The 26474-nt window shown below is 35.8% G+C and overlaps 1 protein-coding gene across 1 annotated transcript in view; it reads left to right on the top strand.

Moving 5' to 3' along the window:
* Nucleotides 1–26213, top strand: part of rassf3 (Ras association domain family member 3) — a 58862-nt gene extending 32649 nt beyond the window's left edge. Inside the window, exons 3-7 of the mRNA XM_044107791.1 lie at nucleotides 17347–17454; nucleotides 19387–19560; nucleotides 20746–20833; nucleotides 22388–22503; nucleotides 23328–26213. Coding sequence (XP_043963726.1) covers nucleotides 17347–17454; nucleotides 19387–19560; nucleotides 20746–20833; nucleotides 22388–22503; nucleotides 23328–23477 — 636 coding nt within the window. The 3' untranslated portion in view covers nucleotides 23478–26213. The remainder of the gene's footprint in view (nucleotides 1–17346; nucleotides 17455–19386; nucleotides 19561–20745; nucleotides 20834–22387; nucleotides 22504–23327) is intronic.
* The last annotated feature ends 261 nt before the right edge of the window (nucleotides 26214–26474 follow it).

Below are 26474 nucleotides of genomic sequence, written 5' to 3'. Positions count from 1 at the left end.
TATTAAAATTGGATTTCAAAAAATAAATTTTAAGAAAAAAAAGCCTAAATTTAAGTATATTTTTACACCCATTTTCTTTTGAATATTTAGACAGACTTAAAATAGTACTCAATTCCGTGATTGGCTGTTGTTTGCATGGGGCGGGCTTAGTAAAAACGTTAAGACAGGTGATTGGTTTGTTTCTTGTAGTAGGCGGGGCTTCACTGTAGCTTGCTGGCTGTCACAGGGGAGTCGCACATTCAACAGTCAAACGGGCAGAGACGTCGAATGATTGGAGCTTGTCGTGGTTTCCTCCCTTTCTTACAGTTAAAATTTTTGTTTATTTTTACTCAGAAGAGTATTTTTTCGCAAAATAACTCGGTTGGGTTTTTGGCGTTTTAAAATGGAACAATTTCAACGAGTTTCGGCCAAACCGGCGGACTTATTCCAGTGACCGAAGAAGAGGCAGAGAAAGAACTGGGAGACAGTAGAGTGAATTTAAAGGAGTGAATCACCAGTTGACGGAGACACCCAAAGGTCTGGTGTCAGGAGCTTGTTTTTAACATCAGCTACGGGGGATTTTATGTATTTATTTTATTAGTACTGTTATTTCAAAAGGGGAGTTTTGATGCGACCGGGTCCGCGTCGGGAAGTTTTGCCCGCAAATGACGTGGAATAGCACGATGAGCAGCGGCTACAGCAGCTTAGAGGAAGACTCCGAGGAGTACTTTTTCACCGCCAGGACATCTTTCTTCAAAAAACCTCCCGGGAAAGTCACAGACAGCAAGGTAACCTCTGAAATAGTTGCAGTTTATGCCGGGAACACATGAAAAATAACTTTTTTTTTTTTTTTTTTTTTTTTTTTTTGCGTCCGCCCACCTGTTGTGCAAGTTTGGTTTCACCTGACAGGGAGATGAGAACCACCTGCAAACCTTATGATTTAAACTGAAATTATTATAGCTATAAATATTCGGTGCTTTTGTATTCTACCTATACTACAGGTTTTCCTTTAATTGTAAAACCACAGAATAGTTTTAATTTTCACTGCGGTTTGGCAGTGAGTTTCACAAGAACGTTTGCGCTATTTCACGTTTTTCAAGTTTGGTTTCGCTGGAATTTGACCAGTGGTCCCAGTTTGGCAAGTTTTCACTCTTAAGAAATAATGATTCTGTTGAAGAACGGTTTGGACTGAATGCCGAGTTGCAGAATCATTCACACATAGTTACAAATACAAACTTCGTTGTATTTTAATTGGCAAACAAACTATCCTAACTGCAACATAGTGGTGGCAGCATCATACAGTGGTGACCAAGTGGGGACATGATGGCTGTTCTGAGTTGAGGGGAACATGGATGGAGTTAAGTACAGGGAAATATGAGTTGAAAACCTAAGTGGCTACTGATGTATCAGTTTTTCTGTCTTTTTTTTCTAAAATTGGCATTAAGTTGAATAAAATGTATTGAATTCAGTGGTTGTAAGGAACACAATGTGTTAATCGCTTGCAAGGTACTGCATGCCCTTGAATTGCTACTCTTCTTCATAAGTTGCCTGGCTTGTTTCATCATTGCAAACACAGCTGGTTTGTTCCCCTCCCTGACAGCTCAGCATACTATAGCAGAATCAAGCCATTCATCCTCTCTCTGCCCATTTCACATTTGTCTGGTTCTGTCAGACGACGCTTGCATGCAGATCCTGCAGCCTTGCATGACCCTTCACCTTTCCGCTTTGGTCGACGGACAATACGACCCATGCAGCGCTGCAGTGAGGGGTTGTGACATTAAACCGTTGCTCTGGAGCTACAGTGGGGTGCTGCTGGTTTCCCACATGCCAACAGTAATTACAACTGGAGGGGAGCTGCCCCCAGGGAAAGAATGTGTGGCACTGCTACACGAAACCACTGCTTGTATATTTGCTGAACTGAAGGACAGCTACAGTTTAAATGTTTATTTATGCTCACTATTGTGTTCAGTATAATCCTTTTAGAGACTGTAATAGTTTTAGTAAGTTACTTCCTGCCAAATGTATTGCTTATCAGTAGGTTAAAGGTGACCTATTATGCTTCTTTAACAAATTAGGGCAGGTCTATAAAGCTACACAAAACATATTCATTAGATTTATTTTCCCCATAAAATCATACTTAAGATTTTCATCTGGTCAGTTCTGCCTATTTTGAGCTGTTTTAGGGACTGTCACTTTAAATCCAAACAAGCTGCTGCTGGCCACACCTCCAGACTCATTTACAGTAAAAAGGGCCTCAAACAGATCAGCAATTATACAGCCGTACATCTTTGAAAAGCATTAGTTGAGCCTCGTGCACAGCTAAGAAGAATGCAGCAAGTGGTTTCTGAATAGTAAGTGAACAATAAAACGCTTTTCTAGCAGCCATTATACAGCGGTAAAACCAGCGACCAAACATGCTGAAGCTCTTGTTGGGTTGCTAGGTAACGGCACAGAGCCAGTGGATTGTAACTTAGTAATTAGGAGGATTTTCAAACGGCTTGTTTTTCCCAAATGGAAGAATAAAAAGTTGCAAAATGTGAGTTCTCCATAATAGGTCCCCTCTAAGCTGTCATGTTACATGGCATATCTTTAACCCACATATTTTTGTCTATAAAGCTAAATCTGGGTTAGACTGAACAATACAAAACCTTCAAAATGCTTCTAATTAAGCAGAAAAAAAAGTGTGCCAGTAATTATATCCAGCTTTGTATTAGACTGTTATTTTCTTTAGGGATTGTCAACTCAGAGGTCTTGTTCACACAGTTGTTTGCATGCAAATGAGAAAATGGGGAAGTTCTCTGTATGAATCCAGAGAGCATGCATTTCAGGCTACTTTAGAGTACCTGCATGAAGAAGAAAATGAAGTTTAATAAAATTTGACAAACGAAGGAACACAAGGACTGACAGCTGAGAGGCAGACTCAGAGTAGCCATGTCTAAGGGGGATTTAACGGCCTCGTCTGTGTGAATGGCAGTTTGTGTCTGGAAATGTCACGCTGACCAAATGAAGAACCACGCTGGGTTAATCCCTCCCAAACCCCCCTGCATCAGCCATACATGCACATATGCGCAGTGGACAGCTGAAGCAGAAGCTCATCTTTAATTCAAATCAGTCTGGTAGACTGTAGGCTCACTATGTGGCTGACGTCAGCAGCCATGTTGCTGCAGAGACGCTTCCTCTAGCATGAATTAATCTGAACAATAACAATCTGATGATGACTTGCTCAGTTTGTTTGATACTGCAGAGTGTTGACTAACACAGAAAATGTAATGCAGTTTGCACTAACAGTGATAGTGTTGAGGTTTGGATGGATGTCAGCAGCTGCTTCCTTCACTCACCAGTTCTGGCTATATATTACAGTTTTATTTTGTATTTATGAAGAATACAAAATATTCTTGTATTCTTCATTTGGACACATTTGAAGCTTCACATTTGGAATAAATGTTTCAATTAAAAATGATTTACTTCTTTTTTTACTGAATGAAACCAGTAAGTTGAACATTATTGTTTATTTACCATTTTGTGGAACAGGGACATAATGTATCATCATCAGATAGCCTTCCTAGAAAAGTAGAGTGGATTCCCTCCAATAATAGATCAGTATTTGTGGATTTTTCTGTGTAATGTGACTAACTTATTTCCGAATAATTACCTTATTGACCAATTATAATTTCGAGTCTATTGTGACACTATATAAATAAATTTAATTGACTTGCATTTGCAAAGCAGCCAATCTAGGGAGCACTATTCATTTTAAAACTGAAATGATTAATTGTATTCGTGATTGATTGTCGAAATAATAATCAACTACTATAGTAATCAATTAATCGTTACTGGAGTATACACATTCAAAAGAAAGCACTTCACAGAGAAAACACATTCAGAGCAGTAATCAATCCAAAACTGTACAAAACATATTAAGGCAAAAACAATTAACTGGATTTATCGTGATTAATTGATTATTGAAATAATCGTCAACTAATTTTATAATCAATTGTTAACTGGAGCATACAGGTCCATAAAAGGCCATTTGCTGGGAAAACAATACATTGAGAGCAGTAATTAATACAATACTGTGCAAAATATACTAGGTCTGAAACAATTAATTGTGTATAATCAGTTTTTGAAATAATCAATGAATTTTATAGCCGATTAGTTGTTAGCTGGAGCATAGAGACCCAAAAAAGGCCATTTGCTTTTCACAATATGTATATCTTGCATTTAAGATTAAAAAAAAAAAAAAAAAAAAAAAAAACTTTTGTCAGTAAATGTGCTTTAACTCCTCAAGTAGCAAAGTTTTAGCTAAAAGAATGCCATTTTGGCAATAACATGTTTTCTTATTTGTAAAAGGAATTTAATTATTTGCGAGTTTACAATGTTTAATGTATTTCATATGTGGTAGGAAAAGGCTAAAGTAGTTTGATAAAAAATCTGTAGAACGTGCCAGTCACATAGATCTTGTTCACACATGATTAACTGGAACTCCAAATTATCAACAAGTCATATCAAAACTAAGTGTAAACATGCTAGCTTTAGATTTGCACTTTGAAAAACATAATTTACAAAAGCAAAATGCGAGTTCAGTCAAAAGAAAAAACTAATAATCATTATATATGCTAACACTTGTTATAACTTATGGTTTATTTTAATTTAGTTATCAAAACATCCCTAGTCAGGTTAACATTGTCATCTTGCTGAAATAATTTATATTACTCCCTCTGGTTTGACTTTTTCTGCTTCCAAAGCAGCTTATGACTTCAGGAGCAGTACTTAGTTTCAGGTACAGAGTTCACTCGGATGTATTTCTGTAGAGGAAGTAGTAATTCCTCCTGATCTGCATCCAGCCCGTGTTTGCCTTTCAAATGGGTCCAGGACGACTGACATCATTGTGTGCTTGACAGAGTGAGATAAAGGATTTGTTTGCGGATCCTCTGCTGCTGTTCAACGCTCGCTTCCTCTGCCTGTTGGTTTATGCTGCTTTGTTGGTACCTGGCTGCAGCCTGCGCCTCTCTGCTGGTGTTCAGCTCTCCTTTCCGTTTGTTGTCACAATCACTTTGTGTGCTGTTAGACCGGTCTTTTCTGCATCATTACGCTCATTTACGTTAGTCAGGCTGAGTTGGAAATTTCTTTAGAATCCCAGCTAGAGTTAAAGCAGAGTCACGGTGTTTGGACGTTAACGTCCTCATCTGTTGCTGTGGGAAAATTGACACTTAGTTTTTATCTGGAAGGCCACTCTGAAGACAAGCTGACTGTTGTTGTGGTGGAGATCTAATTTCTCTCTTAATTCATTTATTCTCTCGCATTCTAAAAACAGTTTCATAGCGTCACTGCTTGACCTACTGGAGACATTTTTATGTTGTTTGCCAAATGAAAAATCTTTTATTCTTACGAAAAGGCTTGTCCTACTACTAAATATTGAACTTTTGGATATTTTATAACCAATTGATCACTTCAGTGGTTATTTGTGCACCATTAAAGCACAAATTTGAGCCATATTTTTTTAAAAAAAAATCATATTTTAAATTCTGTTAACGTTTAGGTACGAGTTACTATTCAGCAAAAATTGTTCCCAAACATTGGGAGCAATTTTTGCTTTTCTTTTTCAATTTTTTCTTTTACTTATTAAAAAAAACCAAAACAAAACCATATACTAAAATGTGAGTAAATGTCTTTTTAAAGCATTACTTTAGTTGTTTCATATTTAGATGTAACCAGTGGGCAGAGCTGCTAATTTTACTGTATATTTAGTTTAGGGTTTTTTTTTCTTCTTTTTTTTTTCTTTTTACTGAAAGTCATTCCCATGTTTTTCCATCACTAGATTTCCTTCCTTTGTCCAACTGTGACCTGATTTCTTACTTCCTGAAAGTTCACTTCCTCTCTGTTTTCAGTTTGCGTCGCAACAACAAAATCAAAAGTTTTTACAGAGTCTGGAGAAGTCTATTTCCTAAAAAAATATTTGTCAGAACTTAAATATGGAAAACTAATAGAAAATATTGCTGTGAAGTTTCATTCAGTCCGGTCTGAGGATGGATCCTGCTGACTCTGCCAACCACTAAATCACAATTTTTGTGGGTTTGAGCTCAAGAATAACAGCTGCTGGATGCAAAGCGTGTAACGTGTTTAGTCTCATGATTAAGCTAACTTTTTGGGTTTTGGGTCCAGAACTCCTGACTGCTTTTGTAATATTTTAAAGCTCAAGTCAGAGTTCCTTCTTGAGATTCATTGCATCATTCTGATGTGAAACACCGCTTTTCCTTTATTCTCAGGATTTTATTAGACTCTGCCTCTTTAGTTCTCTGTGTGGCCTTCACTATCTTCTAAAACAGACCCAGAGGCCTTAAGGCATGCACACACACCCACACACACACACACACACACACACAGACACACACACACAGCTCCGTCACAGAGCAGTGTGTTGTTTCATAATAAGATAAATCTGCCTTTGAAAAGAACTACCTGCGTCATGGAGAACAGTGTTTGTCAGGACTGGGATGATGATAAATTGCGCCTAAACACGGCTTGGTTTAAGATTATTATCTGCAAAAGAGAAACTCTACGGAGAAGCAAACAGTGGGAGAATCAAGTAAACTCAATAGTGTCCAAACTTTTTGTCATGTGGACCAAAATCGTCAAGTCAGAAGTAAACACAGGCCAAGAAAATAATAAGCTGTGCAATTTTTTCTTTAGGAAAGATATGTTGTTCAGTGTAAAGATGGTTGCTACGTTAAAGAATTAATTAAACAAATTTATTCTCAGTTGTCAGAACAAAAATAGGTAATTTTCTTTCAAAACACTTTCTATATTTAGCCAAGTTTAATGAATTAAATCAAAGCTGTTTTGGGTGCAGAAAAGTCGGCTTTCTGGTAAAAGTTTCCACTTACCGTAAATGTTCGATTATAAAAAGACAAACACTTTGTGTCATACTTAACATTTTTTCATTAAAAGATAATTTTTTCAGTAACAATTTTACCCAGATTAAAAATAAAAAGTCTCCGTCTGCAAGCTGCACAGGCAAGATTTGTGTCATTTTTGAAAAGCAGTTGGGAGCCACACAAAATCAGCTGAAGGGCCACAAATGGACCCCAAGCCACAGTTTGGACACCCTGGTTTAGGGGAATAAACCAGACTGAGCAGAGATGGTGGGTTCATTTGGTTTAATCCATCTTTCACTTTGTTCTGAATCAAATGCTTCAACATGAATCAATATTGTATTCTTATGCTAAAACAGGCCAAAACGGAGTGAAGTAAATTTGATTCAGACATAAAGAAGATGTTTAAGAGTCCTTTAATAAAAGACCATGGTGATGTTGTTCTCAGCTCATTAGCTCTGTGAGGTTTTAGGGAGGTTTCTTATCTTCCTCTGCTGTGTTTGTATTTGGTACAAGGTCACGTTGATGCGTCTCGTGACAGGTAATCAGATAATTCCCCAAACACAGATGACTGCTGGAACTAGAATCTGATCCCAAAGTAAATGATCTTCATGTGACATGAAGCAAAAGGAACGAGGTGCTGTTGGGTTGCCACTGGGCTCCGTAAGCGATTCCATCTCCTCCTGCTCTGCAGCCCAGAGCTCATCTGGGAGCAGTTTGAGCGACTGTGATCTCCAGGCTGCCATTATCACCAAACCACAGCCGTCTTTGAGGTGGTCTGCTGCTCGCTTTGATGTGTGCAGAGGAGAGTGAAAGTGGAACAATAAAAAATTATACAGATCCAGAGGAAGTGAGAGACAATTTATTCAAGCATGATAAAGTTCTTCAACTTTGCACAATATTTTGTAGGCTGAAACGATTAATCGCATTAATTGTGATTAATCGGTTATTGGAATAATCGTACACTAATTTAATAATTGAATTGATTAATTGAATAGACTTTAAATAAAACAGCCATTTGCAGAAAGAATAACATACTCAGAGCAATAATTAAGCCAAAAATGAACAATATACACATTAAACACTTTTTTCTGTAAATATGTTCAACCCAGAACTCCTGAAGTCAGTTTTACCTTTTCCTGGTTCAAATTTAGCAAAGTAAATATACTATTAAGGACCTTTTGTTATCAAATTATTAATTAGTAAACAAATTAATCAATTAATAATTGGAGCTTTTCACATGTTGATGGTAGAGATATTTTTAACTGCAGCTGCATTCTTTACTAGAATTGATCAAGCGTTCACTAAAGGAATATTGTAAACAAAAATTCAATTTTGTTTATTTTAAAAATGAAATGTAATTTTGTTTTATTTAAAAACAAAATTTAATTTTGTTTTACTTAAAAACTAAATTTTATTTTGTTTACTTGCATTAAAGCTTAAGTAGCTAAATGAAAATCTGCAGAATGTTTCAATTTATCCGATTAATCGTTAGAATAATTGATTACTAAAATAATTGTTAGTTGCAGCCCTGATATTTTGGGCATTATTTGATCTCCAAGGTTTTATCAAAGTGTTGTTTCAGGTATTTTGTTGTGGTGTACAGAGCATCTTTGTGCAAGGAATGCAGTGAACATGATCCTGTGGTTCTGCTGAGGTGTTTAGTGCAACCAAAGCCTCATTGGACTTTTTACTTTAGCTGAAATCAGATTGTGACTCTAAATATAGACGTAACAACAAATGCAAGTTGAAGTTTTTCAGTTTTTAGTGGAATAAATTGCATTCCATTGTATTGTAATTATATAATAGATTTTTTTTTATTTTGGAAAGGAGAGCTCTTGCTGTAAAATATCATCTCTGTCCCTGAATGTTGAGCTGATAGCAACTGTCTTCAGTCAGATGCTTCTTACGATACTCTGCGACACTGGCTGCTGATGGAGATCTTTCCAGCTCTTAGCATCACCATCTACAACTTCTCTTTGAAGATACTTAAATTTTTATTTCCCTTTGGGATACAAAGCTGTTTTTTGATTAAAATCATCAGTGAAATAAGTTTAAAAATATATATATCACTGTATTAAAATGTCCTCCAAGCCGTTTATTACGATGAAAGACGTTTTATTCATCCAGTTTGTAATTTGAAACATGCCTAATTTTGGGTTTCTACTTAATGACGGCGTCTCTAACCTGTCATTGTTTCCGTGTCATAAAAAGAGACTGTGGATGTTTGCTGTGAAGTCAGTGTCATTCTGTTTGGCTGATTATCGCCCTGGGTTTTGATCAGTTTGATGATAGGTAGTCAGAGGGTTATAAATATTAAAAGGGATTTTCCCCTGCAGTCGAGGTGGAAACCATATATAGTCATGCACATCTCACAGGTATTGTTTCCTGTCTTCCTACTGACTGCACCCAGACACACCCTCCTTTGTCATTATTGTAGCCCTGCAACAAATACAGAACTATGATTCATCATGTAATTTAAAGCTGCTCTTTTACTGAGCTCTACTTCCTCTGCAACACAATCTGGATGCAATCATAGACTGCGAAACCTCTGGCTGTAGGATCCTTGTTTAGTTAGAAGTTAAATGAGATTATTATAATAAGAAATCAGCTTTTTCTACAGCAGATGATAGCTGAAATGGGTGCACACCTTGTAAAACTTGATGAATTGGTTTGATGTAAATTTCATTGTAGTTTCTATAAGAGCTAGACATGTTTAATATAAATGACTTCCAAACTTCTTACTATAGCAAAAGTAATCTGGTTAACATTCTTAGCATGATCATGCAAAATCAACAAAAAATCTGAATAAAATATTTCTAGATTTGCTAATTCAGGAATGATGATAAAACAATTTTATTAACTTAATGAAGTTTTTGTTTTTTCACCAATGCAGTCCACAGGTTTCCGTAGTTCAGAGGGATGTCGGCGCCCACGGCGGCCATCTTGTTTTGCAAGCGTGCTTTACAGCTGCTATTTATTTGGACTTTGAATTCAAGTCAACTCTACAACAGAGCATTAGGAACTGCCTATAATTTTTTTATTACAAGAATGAAGTAATAGTACAGTCATAATAATACAAGAATAAAGTCAAAATAATGCGAGAGTAAAGCGTTATTATCAGAATAAAGTCGGAATTTTATGAAAAAAATCAAGACACAAAAAATTGAATTGGGGAATATTGAGCCTTTTGTGATGTTACACTTTGTATTGGTTTTACAGATAAAGAAATACTTAATCTTTTAACACATCGGCATCAAATTTTTATCCAGAACAGAACTTTGAAAAGATTGTGAAAAAGACTGAATCTGTTTTTTAAAGCCACACAGACTGAGCTGCTCACGTCAGATCTTGATAACTCTAGAGGCTCTTTTCTCATTCAAACTGCTGTTTCTGCTTGTTGTAATTTTAAGACTTTCTTATGCTCTACATTCCTCATTTAAATTTTTTATTTTTTGTGTAGGCGTAATTTATGAAATCTTAATTTCATAACTTTATTCTTATAATATGAGTCTTTATTCTTGTAATTAAAAAAATGCGGGCAGGTCCTAATATTTTATATAGTAGAGTTGATCTGAATTCAAAGTCTAAATAAATAGAAGGTGTAAAACATGCTTGGCCGCCCTCTGCCACTCTGAACTATGGAAACCCAAATCAGTTTATCGTCCAGCCTTATCTCATCTATTCATTTTGCATGTAATAATAAAGACTGACTCACTCAGCGTGAAAATGACGCAAACGTTAAAGCTACAGAAGCCCAACCTGTTCTCATTTATGGAAAAAAACAAAATGTATGGATGAAGTAAAGCAGGAGAACATTTCAGATCTTGTGCAACAGAAACATTACACCTCAGGTGTCAATAAATTACAGCTGACGGTGTCGTAATGTTGCACTCCCTCTGTCCTTCAGGCTAAACTCGACGTGTTTTCAGAAAATAACCGCACACGTCATAAAAGCAGCCCTTCCTGTAGGAGTCTGGCAGCTCAGGGTTTATTTAGTAACCAAGATGACAGATAACACTGTTGGTTAATGTGTTGCTTCACTCTGCTGTGAACTTTGCTGCTAGTGCTCTCCATTACAGCCGCTGTTTGTTTGCTGCACCTTTCATTGCTTGACCTTGTTTAGAGCGTGTTTAGTCTTTTAATGGCGCCAAACACTTTAACCTAACCAGCTCACTAAAAGGTAAATTATATTTGATTTGTTTAGGATTTTCTTTAAAAAAAAACAAAACAACCAATCTCAAACACTTTACTGTACAATCTTAGAGTTTACTTTAAAAATACGGACTAAAACAAAATAATAAACCAGAAGGACAACCAGTCTGCGTTATTGTTGCCTCGCTGTCTGAAAACGAACTTTTTTTTCCCCCTTTTTTTTTTTTTTTCCCAAGGTCAGAGCCATGAAGTTTCATAATCTTCGCCAGTAAATACTTACTCACACACACCTCTCAATGTTTGAGTGTGTTGCACAATATTCAAGTTAACAAATCTGCCGTAAACAGCCATGACTACAGAATTAGCAGATCAACTGTGGTTGTTTCCATAGAAACAAACCTTTCCTATGGAAAGGTTTGTTGTAAAGAAAGCTAATGGGACCTTTTCTCAGCAGTTATTTTTTTCTTTTACGGTATTTAATAAACACTGAAATTGTTTTGTGGTGGAAATGTTTTTATTGAATGCAAAACTTGGAAGGAGCCGTTTCATTGTAATTTTATGGGATTTTCTTGTTCTTTTCTCCCTGCTGGTTTGCATTGGATGAACCCATTAGCCTTTTTCTCCTCTTGTCATTTTTAATTTTTTTGTTCCACATTTTGCAGCTCATGTTGTCTCATGTGTCTTTACTTCCCCTTCTCCTCCCTCTGCTGATCTTGGTAATGAACTGAGCTCCATCTTTGGGTGGCCTCTGCAAACACACTTGTTGCGGTTTCATAGCAGCCCTGCGACACAAACTGGATATCCTGTGTTCTCTGTGTTGTACTGACTGGACCACAGTGGAAAAGCTCGATGCCGGTGTGGTCCTCATTACTGTGAGGAAATCTGGCTCCGGACTCCTTGTGGTTCAGCAGGTTTAGTCTGCAGGTTTTACTCGTTGGTCTTCAAACCCAAACCTTTGTTTTCTCTACTAAGAAATCTGGGTTTCTCTTTTTTTCTTTTAAATTACATCTTAGGCAAGTTAAAATCGACTTTGTGATTTGCGGCCTTGGCAGAGGAAAGTTTGACTGGTTTTCCTTGTTGGATGCTTACAAAACTGAGTTTTCATTGGTAAAATTACTCATTAGTGTCGTTAGTGTTTAGATTTCACATGAACAGGCTAATCATCTAAATCCTTACAGATCAACTTCTTCAAAGCTAAAACAATTTGGTTGTTTTTCCCACATCATATTATTTCAGTATCCACCTTGCATTTCAGTGATGTATAAGATATGCAGCTTTACCAGGCTGCAACTAGCAATTATTTTAGAAATATGACTATTAATTAAACAGAAAAATTTTGCACATTCTGCAGATTTCTCATTTAAAACTTAAGCCTTTTTTACACAATTTTAGAAATACATTATAAGATGCAAAAAGCAAATAAATTAATTTTTCAGAAGAACTCAGAAAATAAAATTCGAACTAAAACTTGTTTGTTTTTTGTGGTTTTGTTGGAAAGGGAAGTTATTCATCATAGACCCAAAACTTGTTTGCTGTGTTAAAAGGAAGGCTTCCAGTTTTCACATTCTTATGGGCTCAGTTGAATTAATTTACTCTGTTATAACTACAGTATTTGGATCACTTTCTTTCAAAACACTTGCTATATTTAGCTGAGTTTAATAAATTAGATAATAGCGGATTTGGGTGCAGCAAAGTCGGCTTTTCAGTAAAATAATCTGGATCGACGTTTTACTTGTTATAAAAGTAGAATACTCTGTTCTGCTTAATATTTTTCATTGTTAGAAAATTATGTCAGATTGATGAATCTTAAAAATAACATTTTCCTGTGAATAACACACTATTTGGGTGTAAAACTTCACAATCAAAGCTATGTGTATCATTTATGAGTCCATCAGTCCCAGAAGGTTCATTTAGAAATAATTTGAAGTTTCTGTTTCTGTTTGCACCAGAGGAAAGGTGTGAGCCGCACTTTAAAGCACATTGTTGTGCTTTTTCACGGGGCCGTTTGGTCCCTTTAGTGCAGGAATGCCAAGAGGAAAGGTGTGGCTCGAGTAGACTTCCCCCTCGATTCAACAGGAAGTCACAGGAACAGGCTGCAAGCTTAGAGAAATAAAGAAATAAATTCTAACATAAATTAAAAACAAGTCATAATGGAGCTTATTAATGTATTCAATCCAGATCAGAAGAGCGTTCAAAGGAAGGGTTCTCAAAGTGAGGCATGAGGGCCATTTGCAGCCCATAAACTGAATTTGTGCGGTCCACCAGACCACAATTCAAACGTAAATTAGGACAAAGCTATGACTTTTAAATTAAAATCTTCTTATAAAAATATTTGATGTAACACAAAGTGATAATTTTTCCATGATTTCCTTGGTTTCCTTCTGTTGTCATGGTAACTATACTTGTACTGTAAAGTACTTCTTGTTGCACTCAAATCTCCTTTTAATTGCTGTATTAAGACTTGGCTGAATACAGAAAGTGTTTCTTTGACCCACATTCTGTTTTTATTGTTTTTGCACAGAAATAAGAAGGGTTTAATTATAATATTGCAATATTCAGCTAAATTGTATCTAAATCCGTGTGTTTAGTCTGGGCCCAGAAAAGCCCAGACTCCTCCTACGGTGATGTCACATATTTACAGACAGAGGATGTCAGACGAGCATGACAGAGGTAAACAGAGGCAGGAATGCTGCAGGTGTGTGTGATAAAAGGCTAAAGAAAGAAAGTCCTGTCCCTCTCTGACAAAACTATGGTTTTCATTTTCTGTTCTGCTTTCGGTGTTGCAAAGTTCTGCCTTTTTTTTTTCTTTTTGCTCTGTGCAACAAGTGAATTATAACTCCACCTAGTTTGTCTCTCTTGATCTGAAATGTTTAGTAGCTTGATGCAATGACTGAAGGGAGCAACTACATCTTTAGAGATAAAACCTTTAGTTTGGTTAAAGTAGAGAGAAAAGACACCTTTTAGATTATGATAACGTGTTTCTTGGCTGCTGCTTCGTCGGTTTAGTGTTGATTTTTCAGCCTGAGTGGGAGGATTCGCTCTGTTCCTGAAAACGGTCTATGACCTCATTGTGTTGCAGCACTTCTCTTCTCCTGTTTGTTTAGATCCAGTCGCTCTTATCCTCCCAGTTCCCTTTTAACTCCCATCTGACCACACTGTACAGGTTCAGCTTTTTTACATTTTTACAAACACAGACTTCAGTGAGTTTTATTGGGATTTGGTGTTTTACACCAAACAGTACTTGGCAATGTAGAAGAACACATTGCAAGTTTTCAAATGTTTTCTATGGTGAAAATTATGAAGTTATGTATTGACGCGATACTTTAACTTTGATTACTGCTGCTAATATTTTGGGGTAAATCCCAACCACTTTAACTAGAAACTGAAATTGTAACCTGTTAATCCAGACCTGATTAAGAACATCTGTGGAAATGTGCAAACAGAACTTCTTGGTTTCTTTCAACAGCAACTTTCTTCTTTCTGCTCCATCACAAAGGAAATTTGTGGAGTTCAGGATCTGTGCAGCTCCTCCAGTTACCCTGGCCTTTTTGATCAGCATGCACATTTTTGGTTGATATTTACTTTTTAAAAAACAAATAGCCTAAAATCACATTGCCCGCTTCACTATTGTGCACATTTTGTTGGTCTACCACATGAAATTTCAATAAAACGAGGTTTGGATTTGCAATTTGGAGAATTTTAAAACATGCAAATACTTTTTTCTTCTAAAAACAACCAAAGCACTTAAAAAAAATTATAATTTTTTTAATTTGAGTGCTTGAAAAATGAGACGTCTCCAAAACCTCCAGAATGTAACATTGCAAATCAGCAGACATTGTTACCTAGCAACCCATAAAACTCTAGCACGTTTGTACTACAGTTTGACTGCTGTACAATGGCTGCTGGAAAAGACAAATGTTTTGTTGTTGACTTCCCATCCAGAAACCACTTGCTGCATTCTTATTGGTTGTGCAGGAGGCTCCACTTCTGCTTTTCAAAGATGAACAATTGTATAATTGACACCAAAAACATTACCTTATTACCAAAACAATGGCTAGCCGTTTTTTGTTGTTGTTTTTTTTTAAAGCATTTGGGCTGATTTCAGAAGCAGTAGAGACTGAAATGGAAATATAAAACATGTAAAATGTGAATTTTGCATAATAGATCCCCTTTAAGTCGCCCTCATTTCTCAACTATAAGCAGCTGGCATGAAGGTCCAACTACATAGCTGCTTGTTGAACTTTCCCTTTCCTCACGAGGCAGATAATCTGCTTTACCTGCCACTTCCTGGTGATGAGATTTGTCTCGTTAGAGCCGGTCCCAGTTTAGAGGTGAGATTAAACCATGACGGGGAAAAAAATAAACAGTTTGACCAGACAGATTTAGAATCATTGGAGAAATCTTTAAAGCTGATTGATCTTATTCTGACTCTGGTTCTATTGTTAAACATCTGATCAATCAGATGCGTTGATGTCTTCATGTCTGTCTTCCTTCTTTAATCCCGACGAGTTGCTGTATGCTGACTAGATTTGATTAAATATTCAACTTTTTAGAAATATTGTCTTTGATGAATGTTGTAGCTTTCAGTGGTTCCGAGTCATAAAAAATAGATTAAAAGTTTTCCACAATTTTTAAAATTATTTCAAGTTATTAAGCAGAATATAAGGCTTGAGTAAGACAAGCGTGTAAAAAAAAAAAAAAAAGAATAAATTATTGTATTTTCTGGAGTATGTCACACATTTTTGCATAGCTTCATTACAACTTATAGTCCATAGCAACTTTTATGTGTTTTTTTGACTTATGATGCTGATAATCCCAAAAACATAGTACTTAAGCATTGAAGAACTGTAGATAATTTAGGTTATCCAAATTGACCTGTTTGTGTATTTTTATGCAATATTTGTATATTAAGTTTCAGTTGTATATAATGTAATGTATATAATCATGAATAAGTTGGAAAAGGTTTTATTGTACTTCTGATCAGGTCTGAAACAATAATTTAGGTTTTTCAAAAGTAATTTCATAAATGTTTTGATTATTCTAATATTCTATTTGTTTTTAATGAATGATTAACTGTGGAGTGAATCGCTGCTGCAGCTTTTTGTAGCTCAGTGTCATATATTCCGAAGATTTGTATATGTTATGATACAAGCTTCCCGACCCCATTTAGGGAAGAAGGGTGTGAAAGAAAATGGATGGATGGATGGATGATACAAGCTAGACTAAAGTTAGTCTAGTTTGGATTTTTTAGATTTCTCAGTTTAAATTGTTTTAACGTTTTTAAAGAGACTGGGATTCCTGGTGTTTTCAGAGCCATAAACCTTTTGACTTGTTACACTTGATGCATTGGCACCTCGGGTCTTCCTGGAGCATTGTGTGCATTTTCCATATAAGGGTGTACGTGCTTCAGAGGCTCACTGGATTCTGCACTGTGTGTGTGTGTGTATATGTGTGTGTGGTTTTTAATAGATGCAGAGGGGAGCTGCACTATGCCCATTTATGCACAGGATACACCAGAGAAAGATAAAGCGTTTGCACTGGGATTTACATGCTGTTGGACTCTTTGAATGATTTTTATTGAGTTTTAATCGTTTGAGTTTGTTGATTTTCAGGCCTGAAAAGCTCTACTGGTTAAAAGAAATGAAGCAGTTAAACTCCATATGCATGTAATTACCCCCTTTTAAGGACTCCAGCCAATTTCTATCAACATTTCGCTCAGTCAGTTAATTGTTTTTAAAGAGTCATATCCCCGTTTTCACTGCAGACGCTCAAAACGAAGTAAATATTCTTATTTTTTATGAAGATTCACTGATGCTGAAGTTTTAGCTGAACTTTATGACATGTTTTTATGAATATCTGAGCTCCTTGGAGTCATGTTGGCTATGTAATAAAACATTTAATTACCTCTGAGGTCAGAGTGCTGCGTATTTACAACTGCAACATAGTCGCTTGCTACATGTTACCAGAGTTATGCTTTGTGTGTTTTTTGAGTCACTGACTACATCTGTGTCTTGTTTGGAAGTGAGCTTTTAATCAAACTAAAGACTTTTTTAGGCTTGTGTTTATTTCCAGTCATATTCCTATGAACGTGCTAAAATTAGCAGTCAGTCTCCTAGCATGGGGTTGATTTTTAAGAGATTTTGGTCATGGGTTGACCCTGAAGCAGAAAGGCCTTTCACATGTTGCCTCTCATGCAAGAAAAACTCAAATGACTCATATAGAATGTTGGGCGCAATATTTGAACCGTGCAAAACCTTAGGTGGCCTTGTTATTGTTGTCTGAATAGATTGATTTGGTATATCTCGGCTCACATTTTCGTTTTATTTCCCGTCTCTTGAAGGATGTGGAGAAGGAACGAGAAGTACGGACGGAGTTCAGCAGGGAGGAAATCCAGCAGAAAATTGACCAGTACAACTCTCTGACCAGAGACTACCTTAAAATGACTCTGGTGAGTGGATACCTTACTGTATGATGCTAAACATGTAGAATGTTTTTCAGTCTATCTTCACATGTTCTCCTGTGTAAAGAGAGTTAAAGCTGGCCTTTGTCTTTGTATATTAAAAATAGTAGGGATGCACCAATCCAAAACCTGAGGTTTAGTATGAGTCTAATGAAGAAAAGCAGTTCTAAATTTACTTAAAACATTTCTTCTTTTTTTAAACACAGACATAATGTACTGAATTACAATTATTTTTGATTACTCTTCACCGTTATAGCATACTTAAATACACCAATAACTTCACAAGCTTGATCAAATGTAAAAACATTTTACACTTTAATTTGTTCAGTCAGCGTAATTAGGAGTAAAACAGCCTATGTAAAATAAATAACCAGCACTCCAAAAATATAAAAAGGCTTTCATAAGGAGTATTTTGATTTTATGCTGCCATTTGGGTCTCAGCTGCTTCTTAAAACAGCCAAAATTATAAAAAAAACAAAAAAAAAAAAACACCTAATATTACACCTTATATTAACTTTTAGCAACAAGTTAATATTTTTTGTAGTCTGGAAAATGAACCGGTTCAGAAACTCCCAAAAGTAAAGTCACATTCCATGGGAATTGCGCCGTTACCTAGCAACCCCAGCCAAGCCCAGCCTGTTACCTAGCAACGCCAGGACACAAGCATGTCTGGTCAGTTGTTTTCATGGCTGCTGGATAAGACAAGTGTTTTACCATTCAAAATCTCATCTAAGAATGATTTTCTGTAAAAATTGTAAAGAACGTGTTTTATATGGGCCATAGACCTTTCCCAACCTGTTCAAGGAGTTAAATTAGTGCTGAAAACTTTTAATTCTGCTGCTAAACGGCAGTGTGTTTTGCACATGTGGATTGTGCAGAAGGTAACACCAGTTCACACTCGAGGTTCCAGGTTGTTGCTGGTATTTCAGCATTAAGGCCGGTTCCCTCCTGCTCCCTGCATTCCCGAACACTCACATCAGACCGTGATGTTATTCCTGCTATTGTTCTCCCCTACAGTGTTTCCCTTGGCACTGACAGATGTGTTTGAAGTTGGGTTCGCTGCTAAAATGGTGGTGCTGAACTTTTATAAGGAGTTTTGCCTCAGCCTTCTCTGAAGTAAAACATTTCAGATTAAATATTTAGCTTCAAGGAATAAAAAACTATAAAAGTTTTCAGACTTATTTTTCACTGAAACTGCAGTGATTTGCATTTTTTCTAATTAGGGCTGAAACTATTAATTGGATTAATTGTGATAAATCGATTACTGAAATAAGAATTTACCAATTTACCAATTGATTACCATTAACTGGAGTATAGAGAATCAAAATCCCCCGAAATATTCAGAGCAGTAATTGAGACAGAACTGTGTAAAATATAAATTTTATCTGTAAATATGTTTTAACCAATAGAAATAACTTCACTGAAAGAATCCCACATTATTGAATTTAGGCAATAAAATGTTTTTGTTATTTAAAAAAAAAAAGGAATTTAGTTATTTGTTTGACTCTTTTAAAGTATTTTTAATATTATATAAAAAAAGCTTGATGTTAAATGAAAATCTGCTGAATCTGGTAATTATTTTTTATCCGATGAATCGTCAGAATAAACAATATAATAATCAATTATTAGTTGCAGCCCTATTTCTAACGATTTGGACAGGAAACCGGCAGATTCTCATGGTTTATAGCTCCTTGCTTCCTGGAAATGTTGAGGCGATTCATAAACAACTCGGACCGGATTCTTTTCAGTCCCGTAACAAAATATTCGCCGACACCAGAGCAGTTTTCTGCCACACCTTATTTTGTCTTTGCTCTTTTTTCTGATCTTTTTATCTCTACTCTCCTTTTTTATCTTGAGTGACAAAGTCCCAGGACTCGTGCCTGAACTTTTGAGCTGACGTTGTAGCTGTCCGTCTTTCAGAACCCTACTGGTGTGTACACTGGTTTCGTCAAGGTCATGATGGATCTGAGGCGGCCAGTGACGGTGCGCGGAGGTCAGAGGGCAGCGGGAGGAGCCACGATGGGAGAGGCCTTCTATCTGCCGCGAGGAGTCATCAACACTCTCCACATCAGCTCTGAGAACACGGTCAAGCAGGTGGGGAACGCACACAGACGCACTTTTCAGCTCACAGCCACCTGGGAAGTTTAATCAGGATGTGATGACATACGGGATGAAGTCAAGGTCAGAGAGACAAAACAGAAAGTTGCCTCTTATATTTTACTTTAGTCCAAATGAAAGGCAGCAAAACTCTAAATGCTTCACAAAATTTGACAGATCTGATAATTCGGTGCTCAAATAAGGGTCTGGGGGCCATTTGTGGCTCCTGGACTGGTTTCCTGCGGCCTCCTAACCACAATTCAAGAATAAATTAATAACGTTAAGAAACTGTAGGCCTCTTCACTTGACAAGTTTCTGATTCACCAATTAATAATTTGGTATCAGAAGGTGCTTGATAGGATTTTTTACAGTAATTTAAACCAGGTGAAGCTAAAACAACTTGAGGAGTTTTTGGTAAAACGTATTTACAGATTTTTCTTATTTTATATCCAAAATGTGTATTTTTTTAATAATCGATTATGCTGACAAGTAATTGATTAAACTGATTAAAAATGTGCACATTCTTCAATTTTCTTTACATAACTTCTTGAATCTTGTATGCAATTCTAGAAATATACTAAAAGAGGCTAATAAACAAATAATTAAATTCTCTTTTTAAATAAGAAAATAAACATTTTATGCCTGAAATGCAACACATCTTTCCTTTAGTGAATTTTAGCCAGGCGGAGTTAAAACTACATAACTTGAGGAGTTTTGGGTAAAACATATGTACAGATAAAGGATTTAAAAAAATCTTAAATGCAAAATGTATATAGTCTTTGTAAAGTTTTGACTTGACACACTCAGAGCGGCAATTATTTCAGCAATTAATCAATTACTAAATTAATTTACTGTTATGTCAATAATTGAATAATCACGATTGTTTTAGCTCTAACACAACGTGGTGAATAATTATGAACTAAAAAATTTTTTAAATATTTGTAGCCAAAAAAATCTGAAAAGTGTGGCGTGTAACTGTTTTAAGCCCCCTTGACTTAATATGTTGTGCATATTTACATATTTTAATATGTTAAGCTAATAAAATCTGAACATGTGAGTCTGGTGCATTTAAATTTTTTAAAAAGTTTTTCCCAAAATAAATCCACAATTTCACCTAAAGTTGTAAAATCTTTGTTGTTTAATAAAGTGTTTATGAGCAACTTTTTGTTTTTGTGAGTTCAGGTGATCATGGCGCTGCTGAACAAGTTCACGGTGGCAGACAACCCGGCCAAGTACGCGCTGTACAAGCGTTGCCATAGAGACGAGCAGGGTGAGTCTTCCTCACCGTTTGGCAGATGCAGTTTCATGCCAGGCGCAGTATCAGATGCTTGAGCTCTAATGTGTGCAGGCCTCGCCCTCGTGTTGAATACCACAGGGTTCACCCAACTACGACAACACACCAGGGACACCCAGGAATACACACACACTGTGCATAAATACTACACACACATGGTGTAGGATTTCACCTCTGTTTGAGTCTAGTTAACAGCTCAGACTGAGAAGAGACTTTATCACCCACAAACCTCCAATGTGAGCTTAAATGTTTATCTTCAAAGTTATTTATCAGTAGAATATTTATATAAATTTGTGGAGTTTCTTCTTTGCCACCCTTGGGTTGGTTTATAATTACTGCAGTGAAACCATGTCTGCTAATTAAAGGCTATGTCTAGACAGAGATGTATGTAAAATTTAAAGGGTTCAATTTGACTTTTAATTAGAAAGTAAAAATTTTTACTGTGTTGTGGGCAAGAGACGGAGGAATGTTTTAGGAATAAATGCTTAATTTTTTTTATAGATTGGTTGTCAGTGTTTGCTTAATTCCTAAATATAAATATATATTTTTCATCACTGTCTGGTCTTAAATCAAGCTAAATTTCTATTTTAGGATCATTTTTAAACTATGAATTGAGATAAACTTTTAGAATGTCCTTCTGCCATCATCTCTAAATAATTTCATGCAATTTTGATCCATTCCTCCTGACAGAATCGGTGTAACTGGGTCACACAGCTTTTATTAATTGAACAAATCAAAATACGCTGTAAAAACACCAAATCCTACCAAGTATTTTTCTAGTGCAAATATATTAATACACTTGAAACAAGACTAAACTAACTTATAGGGAACTTTATAAGAAAATAAAAGCTTGTTTGATGTAAAGAACGCCTTAATACTGATTTTAAAAGAACTAGTTCCTGTGGAGGATTATTTGACTTTCAACATGGGAAATAATCTACAGATGGAACTAGAACTTTTTCATCAATATTAAGGAATTATTTACTTAAATTAAGCTCATATGTCTTGTACGTTTGATTTGTCTAATTTCAATTAATCTTAGATAGTTGCAGTAGAAATTAAACAACCATACTTTTAAGATTTTTTGTTTTTGCAGTGTGGCACCTTTAGGCATCTGTAAATTTCTCTTGAAACAGAACTGATGTCTGATATCTTGGCTTATTTCTGTTCATGTTCCCATGACGAGGCAATGTGTTTGAAGTTCTGCCATTAAATAAATCCGGAGGTGTGGCTCCGATTAACTCTGATGTTGTGAATCAGAAGCTTTAAAAGAAATTACATCATCACATTTTTTAAACACCCTTTAAATGTCATTTTGCTATATTTAAGATTCTGAATTCCAAGAAATTAGCCAATTGTTTTAGGAATTAGCAAATAGGAATGATTCAGGGTTTTAACATTTCTGTTGGATGTTGAACTTTGACCCCGGTTTCTTGTAGAGTTGGTGGTTGTTAAAGTGCCACACCCATCCTGGTGTGTTTAGCACCTGTATAAATGTGTGTTGATGTTTATCCCCCTTGTGTGTTGCAGTGTATGTGTGCAAACTGGCGGACGTTGAGAAGCCGCTGTTCCTTCGCCTGGTGGCCGGACCCGACCTCGACACGCTCAGCTTCGTTCTGAGAGAACAACAGACCGGAGAAGTTATGGTGCTGGACTCTTCCCAGATCTGTTCCCACTTTGTCTTCCTGTTCTTCCCAGTCGTCCTCTGTGTTCTTTCCTGTTAGGCTTTTTTTATATTTCCATTTGGCTCTCAACTGCTTCTTAAAACAACCCAAGCGCTTAAAAATATAGATATTTTAGCTGTCATGGGGGGGGGGAGATCAATATTTTTTGGTGTCTGGAAAATGAGCCATTTCAAAAACCTCACCATTAAGTCGCATTCCATAGGCACTGCATCGTTACCTAGCAACCCCAGGAAAGCTCAGCCCAACAACCCGTTACCTAACAACCCAAGCTGAGTTCCAGCATGTTTGGTCAGCTGGTTTTCCCCTTGTATGTGCTGTACAATGGCTGCTGGAAGAGTTATCAGAAACCACTTTCTGTATTATTGCTGGTTGTGCAGGAGGCTCTTCTTCTGCTTTTCAAAATGTACGATTTTCTGCAGCAACTTTTACGTGTGGATTTTGGCCAGAAGCTGTTTATCAGGGTTTAAAGTGACAGGACGCCCTAAAAAGACAGAACTGAGCAGATTAAAATCTCATCATCTAAGAATAGTGTTGTGCAAAAAAAATTTATAAATATGTTTTGTATCGTCCATAGACCTATCCTATGGGCGATACATAGGATCACCCATTTAAAAAGGTTGACCTTATTAAAGGTCAACTTTAAAAAATGTCTACACTTTTCAGATTTTCCTTTTTCTTAGCAGTTCTCCACGTCTTTGTTGTCCGTCACATAAAACCACGTTGAAACACTTTGAGTCTTTGCAGCGTTCCTGTAGAAACATAAACTTCTGTATTTTCCTCTCCAGTGGGACGCCTTCTCCATCCCAGAGCTGCGAAACTTTCTCCGGATACTTGAAAAAGAGGAGCAGGAGCAGAGGGAGGCGATAATTCGCCGCTATGAAGTCTGCCGCCAAAGACTGCAGGAGGCCATGATGGCGGTCGGATCGCCGTCGTAGAGGATTTACCCTCCATCAAACCAAATGGACGTTGTTTTTCTGTCGTTAATCTCCTCGTAGGTGAACGTGTTGGTGGAGGGACGGCTGTGAATACGGAGGGAACCAGCACCTGGACGGAGGGATGGTTTGGATAAAAGACATGATGGACAAATAAGAAAATAAATTAACTTTTAGACTTCATTCACTTGCCAAAGGTCCATTCACGTGCCACATTATTTCCTTTCAACCATCCCTCGTTCTTTTTTCTTCTGCTGTCACATAATTTATTGTGATTCCTTTTTGTTTCTTTCACTTTATTTTAACTAGTGAAAGACTTGAGGCTGTATTTTTTTAATTGAATGCCTTTTTCTTAAAGGTTTGTAAATATTATTTCTTAATTTATATGGGGAAAGCTTTATCTTTTTTCTCCTTTTTTAAAAAAAGCAAGTCTTATTTTGTTTTGTTTTGAGGAAGAAACAAACTTGTTTTTGACAGACAGAATAGTTTATCAGGGCTTTTACTAGATGATGAGTCAATCAGATGCATGTAATTAAACAAAAACTCTGAGGAAATAAGAAAGGTAAACTGGATGTAGCTGGAAACGGAGAAGTATTTCTACAGACAAAGCAGCTTTTTACTGAAAGTATGGAGTCCCAGATGTGCCAAACTCAAAAGCTTATATATTTATTTCACCTAAAGAAGTAGTTTATATTAAATATCTTGAATTGCTTTTATGTTTTATTTTTCAAAAAAAAAGTCTAAGGTCCACTTATTGATATAAAATATTAGAATTTTTTTTTTTTTTACATTTTTTTTTTTAATACAATATTATGTTTAAGTCATCTTTTTCTTTTTCTTTGAATTTCGGCACGATGTTGCAGTCTGACCACTTTTTACAAACATTAATTTCCGTATATAATTTAGTTAGCTGTAATATTAAGATATACCATCACTATCAATGATTATTAAATATTTTGTTTAAGGAGAAATTATTGTTTTTATATTTATTTTAGCATATTTCTTAGGAAAAAAATCTGAAAAGTTATAGAATATGAGTATGTTTTGCTCAGAACTTTATCACTTTTTTGACTTGTTATACTTACTGCTTATAGTTTTAGATTTTGAAATATTGGTAATATATTACTGGTTCGTATTTGAAGCCTTATGAAATGTAATTGAGTCAGCTTTTTATAGCATTGATTTTGGCACATTTTGGGCTCCATAACCAGTTTGACGATTCATAAACCAAACTATGGAAGCACATTGCTGCTTTTGCAAAGCAAAATATTGTGTGCTTTGAGTGAATTGTGAGTGGTTAAGTCTTAATTTTAACTTTCAGATTCCTACTTTTGATGATCTGTTACAAAATTATGACATCAAATACGGTTAAGTGTTGGTTGTAATCTTCACTTTTAACATTGTAATTATAGGATATAAAGTCAAAATTGTGAGCTTTAGTCATAATATTGAGTTTTACAGCTGGAAACTCATAATTCTGACATAATTGAGGTTCATTTTTATTATTTCAACTTTTAAAGTCGTAAACTTTACTTACAGTAAATACGCCATTTTATTTCTTTGCACTGGCAGGAATGGGCCTCCAAACTGGTACAGCTAAATCTAAGCATGAGGTACTGAATGTAAACTTATTTTAGCAGAAAATGTTATATTCTTATCAAGTTAGATTTAATAAAAATATTTTTCAGTACAGTGATGGTAGGAGAATCTAGTTTGTGCAGGAAAAAGCGACGAGATGCAAATAGTTTCTGGAAGTCGACTGAGTGAGTTTGAGGAAGTAGCAACGAAATATGAGATGTTTACAAGGAAGAAAACATGAGATTGTGTTAAATGTCAAGTTGAAATGTCCAGCTTTGACCCCCTTTTATCAAGTTGAGATACACCAGAGGGAAACGGAAAGTGAGGGTGGAAAAAAAAATCCTAAGAAAAAGAAAGTGCGAAAGGTTTTACTGAAATATTTTATTGTAAGAATTATCCACTTTTGGGAGCTTTTTGTTTGAATTTATTTTAAAAAACACAATCAGTCTTTAAAGGAGTATAAAGACAATCAATAAGGATTTATGAAAGCTGATGTTTTTTTTTCTCTGCTGACGCTGAATGACGTCACGCTGATGGTGCTGCAGGGACTGCTGTACAATGACGCCCTCTGGCGGTCATTTAATGTAACTATTTTCTTAAATCTGTGTCAAACATGCATTGCTCATCTGATAGATTTATTCTTTCTGCTGTTCTTTGTCTTTTTGTTATAACCAAAGATATTTTTGTGTTGTTGCCAGGAGCAAAATGATACCAGAGGCCTCTTCCCAATCCAGGGAAGAATTTATAATATTTAGAGTTTTATTTAAAGGGTAAATTAACCCTGATTTATTATATCTAACACTGGGTTTAGTTTATGGAAGGAAAAAGGGGCTCTAGGAATTTGAATCTTTTACATAACTGAATAATTGTAAAAGTGAGTCAGAGAAATAGTTGTTTTTACAAGTTAAAACATTGACTTGAGTGAATTTGGATTCAAAATTGGTTATTTTAGCAAAATTAAAACATCTAGAGGGAAAATAAATGCATAAATTGGTTATTACTTTGTAAGTTTTTCTAATTGGCAGTTATGAAAGATAAATAGGTTCTAATACACAATTTCTTGTCAAGACAAAGTGGTATTTTTGCCCCGTTAGTGCCTCCATATTCTTTTATTGAAAATGATGTGAAAGTCTGCATGGAATAAAAAAAATTAAAGCCTTATTTGTGTTTTTTGTGTTTATCAGTTTTATGACATCAAACCAGGCTGGTTGCTGCTTTAAATTCATTTTTCAATCTATAAATATTTTTTGCTGTTTAATCTGAACCGCTTTCACACTCTGTTGTATCTTAACCTTTATTGGGATATTTTTTGTGTGAATTTATGGTATTAATGACATGTTTTATGTTAAGTGTTGAATTTATTTTATTTTCTATTAGTTGAGTTTGATTCTCTGCACTTTTTGGGCCTCATTTCCTGATTGT

The sequence above is a fragment of the Gambusia affinis genome, linkage group LG23 (genome assembly GCF_019740435.1).
Source record: "Gambusia affinis linkage group LG23, SWU_Gaff_1.0, whole genome shotgun sequence".
Taxonomy (NCBI): Eukaryota; Metazoa; Chordata; class Actinopteri; order Cyprinodontiformes; family Poeciliidae; genus Gambusia; species Gambusia affinis.
Note: the sequence above shows the minus strand (reverse complement) of the source record. Positions and strands in the feature narration are given on the sequence as shown.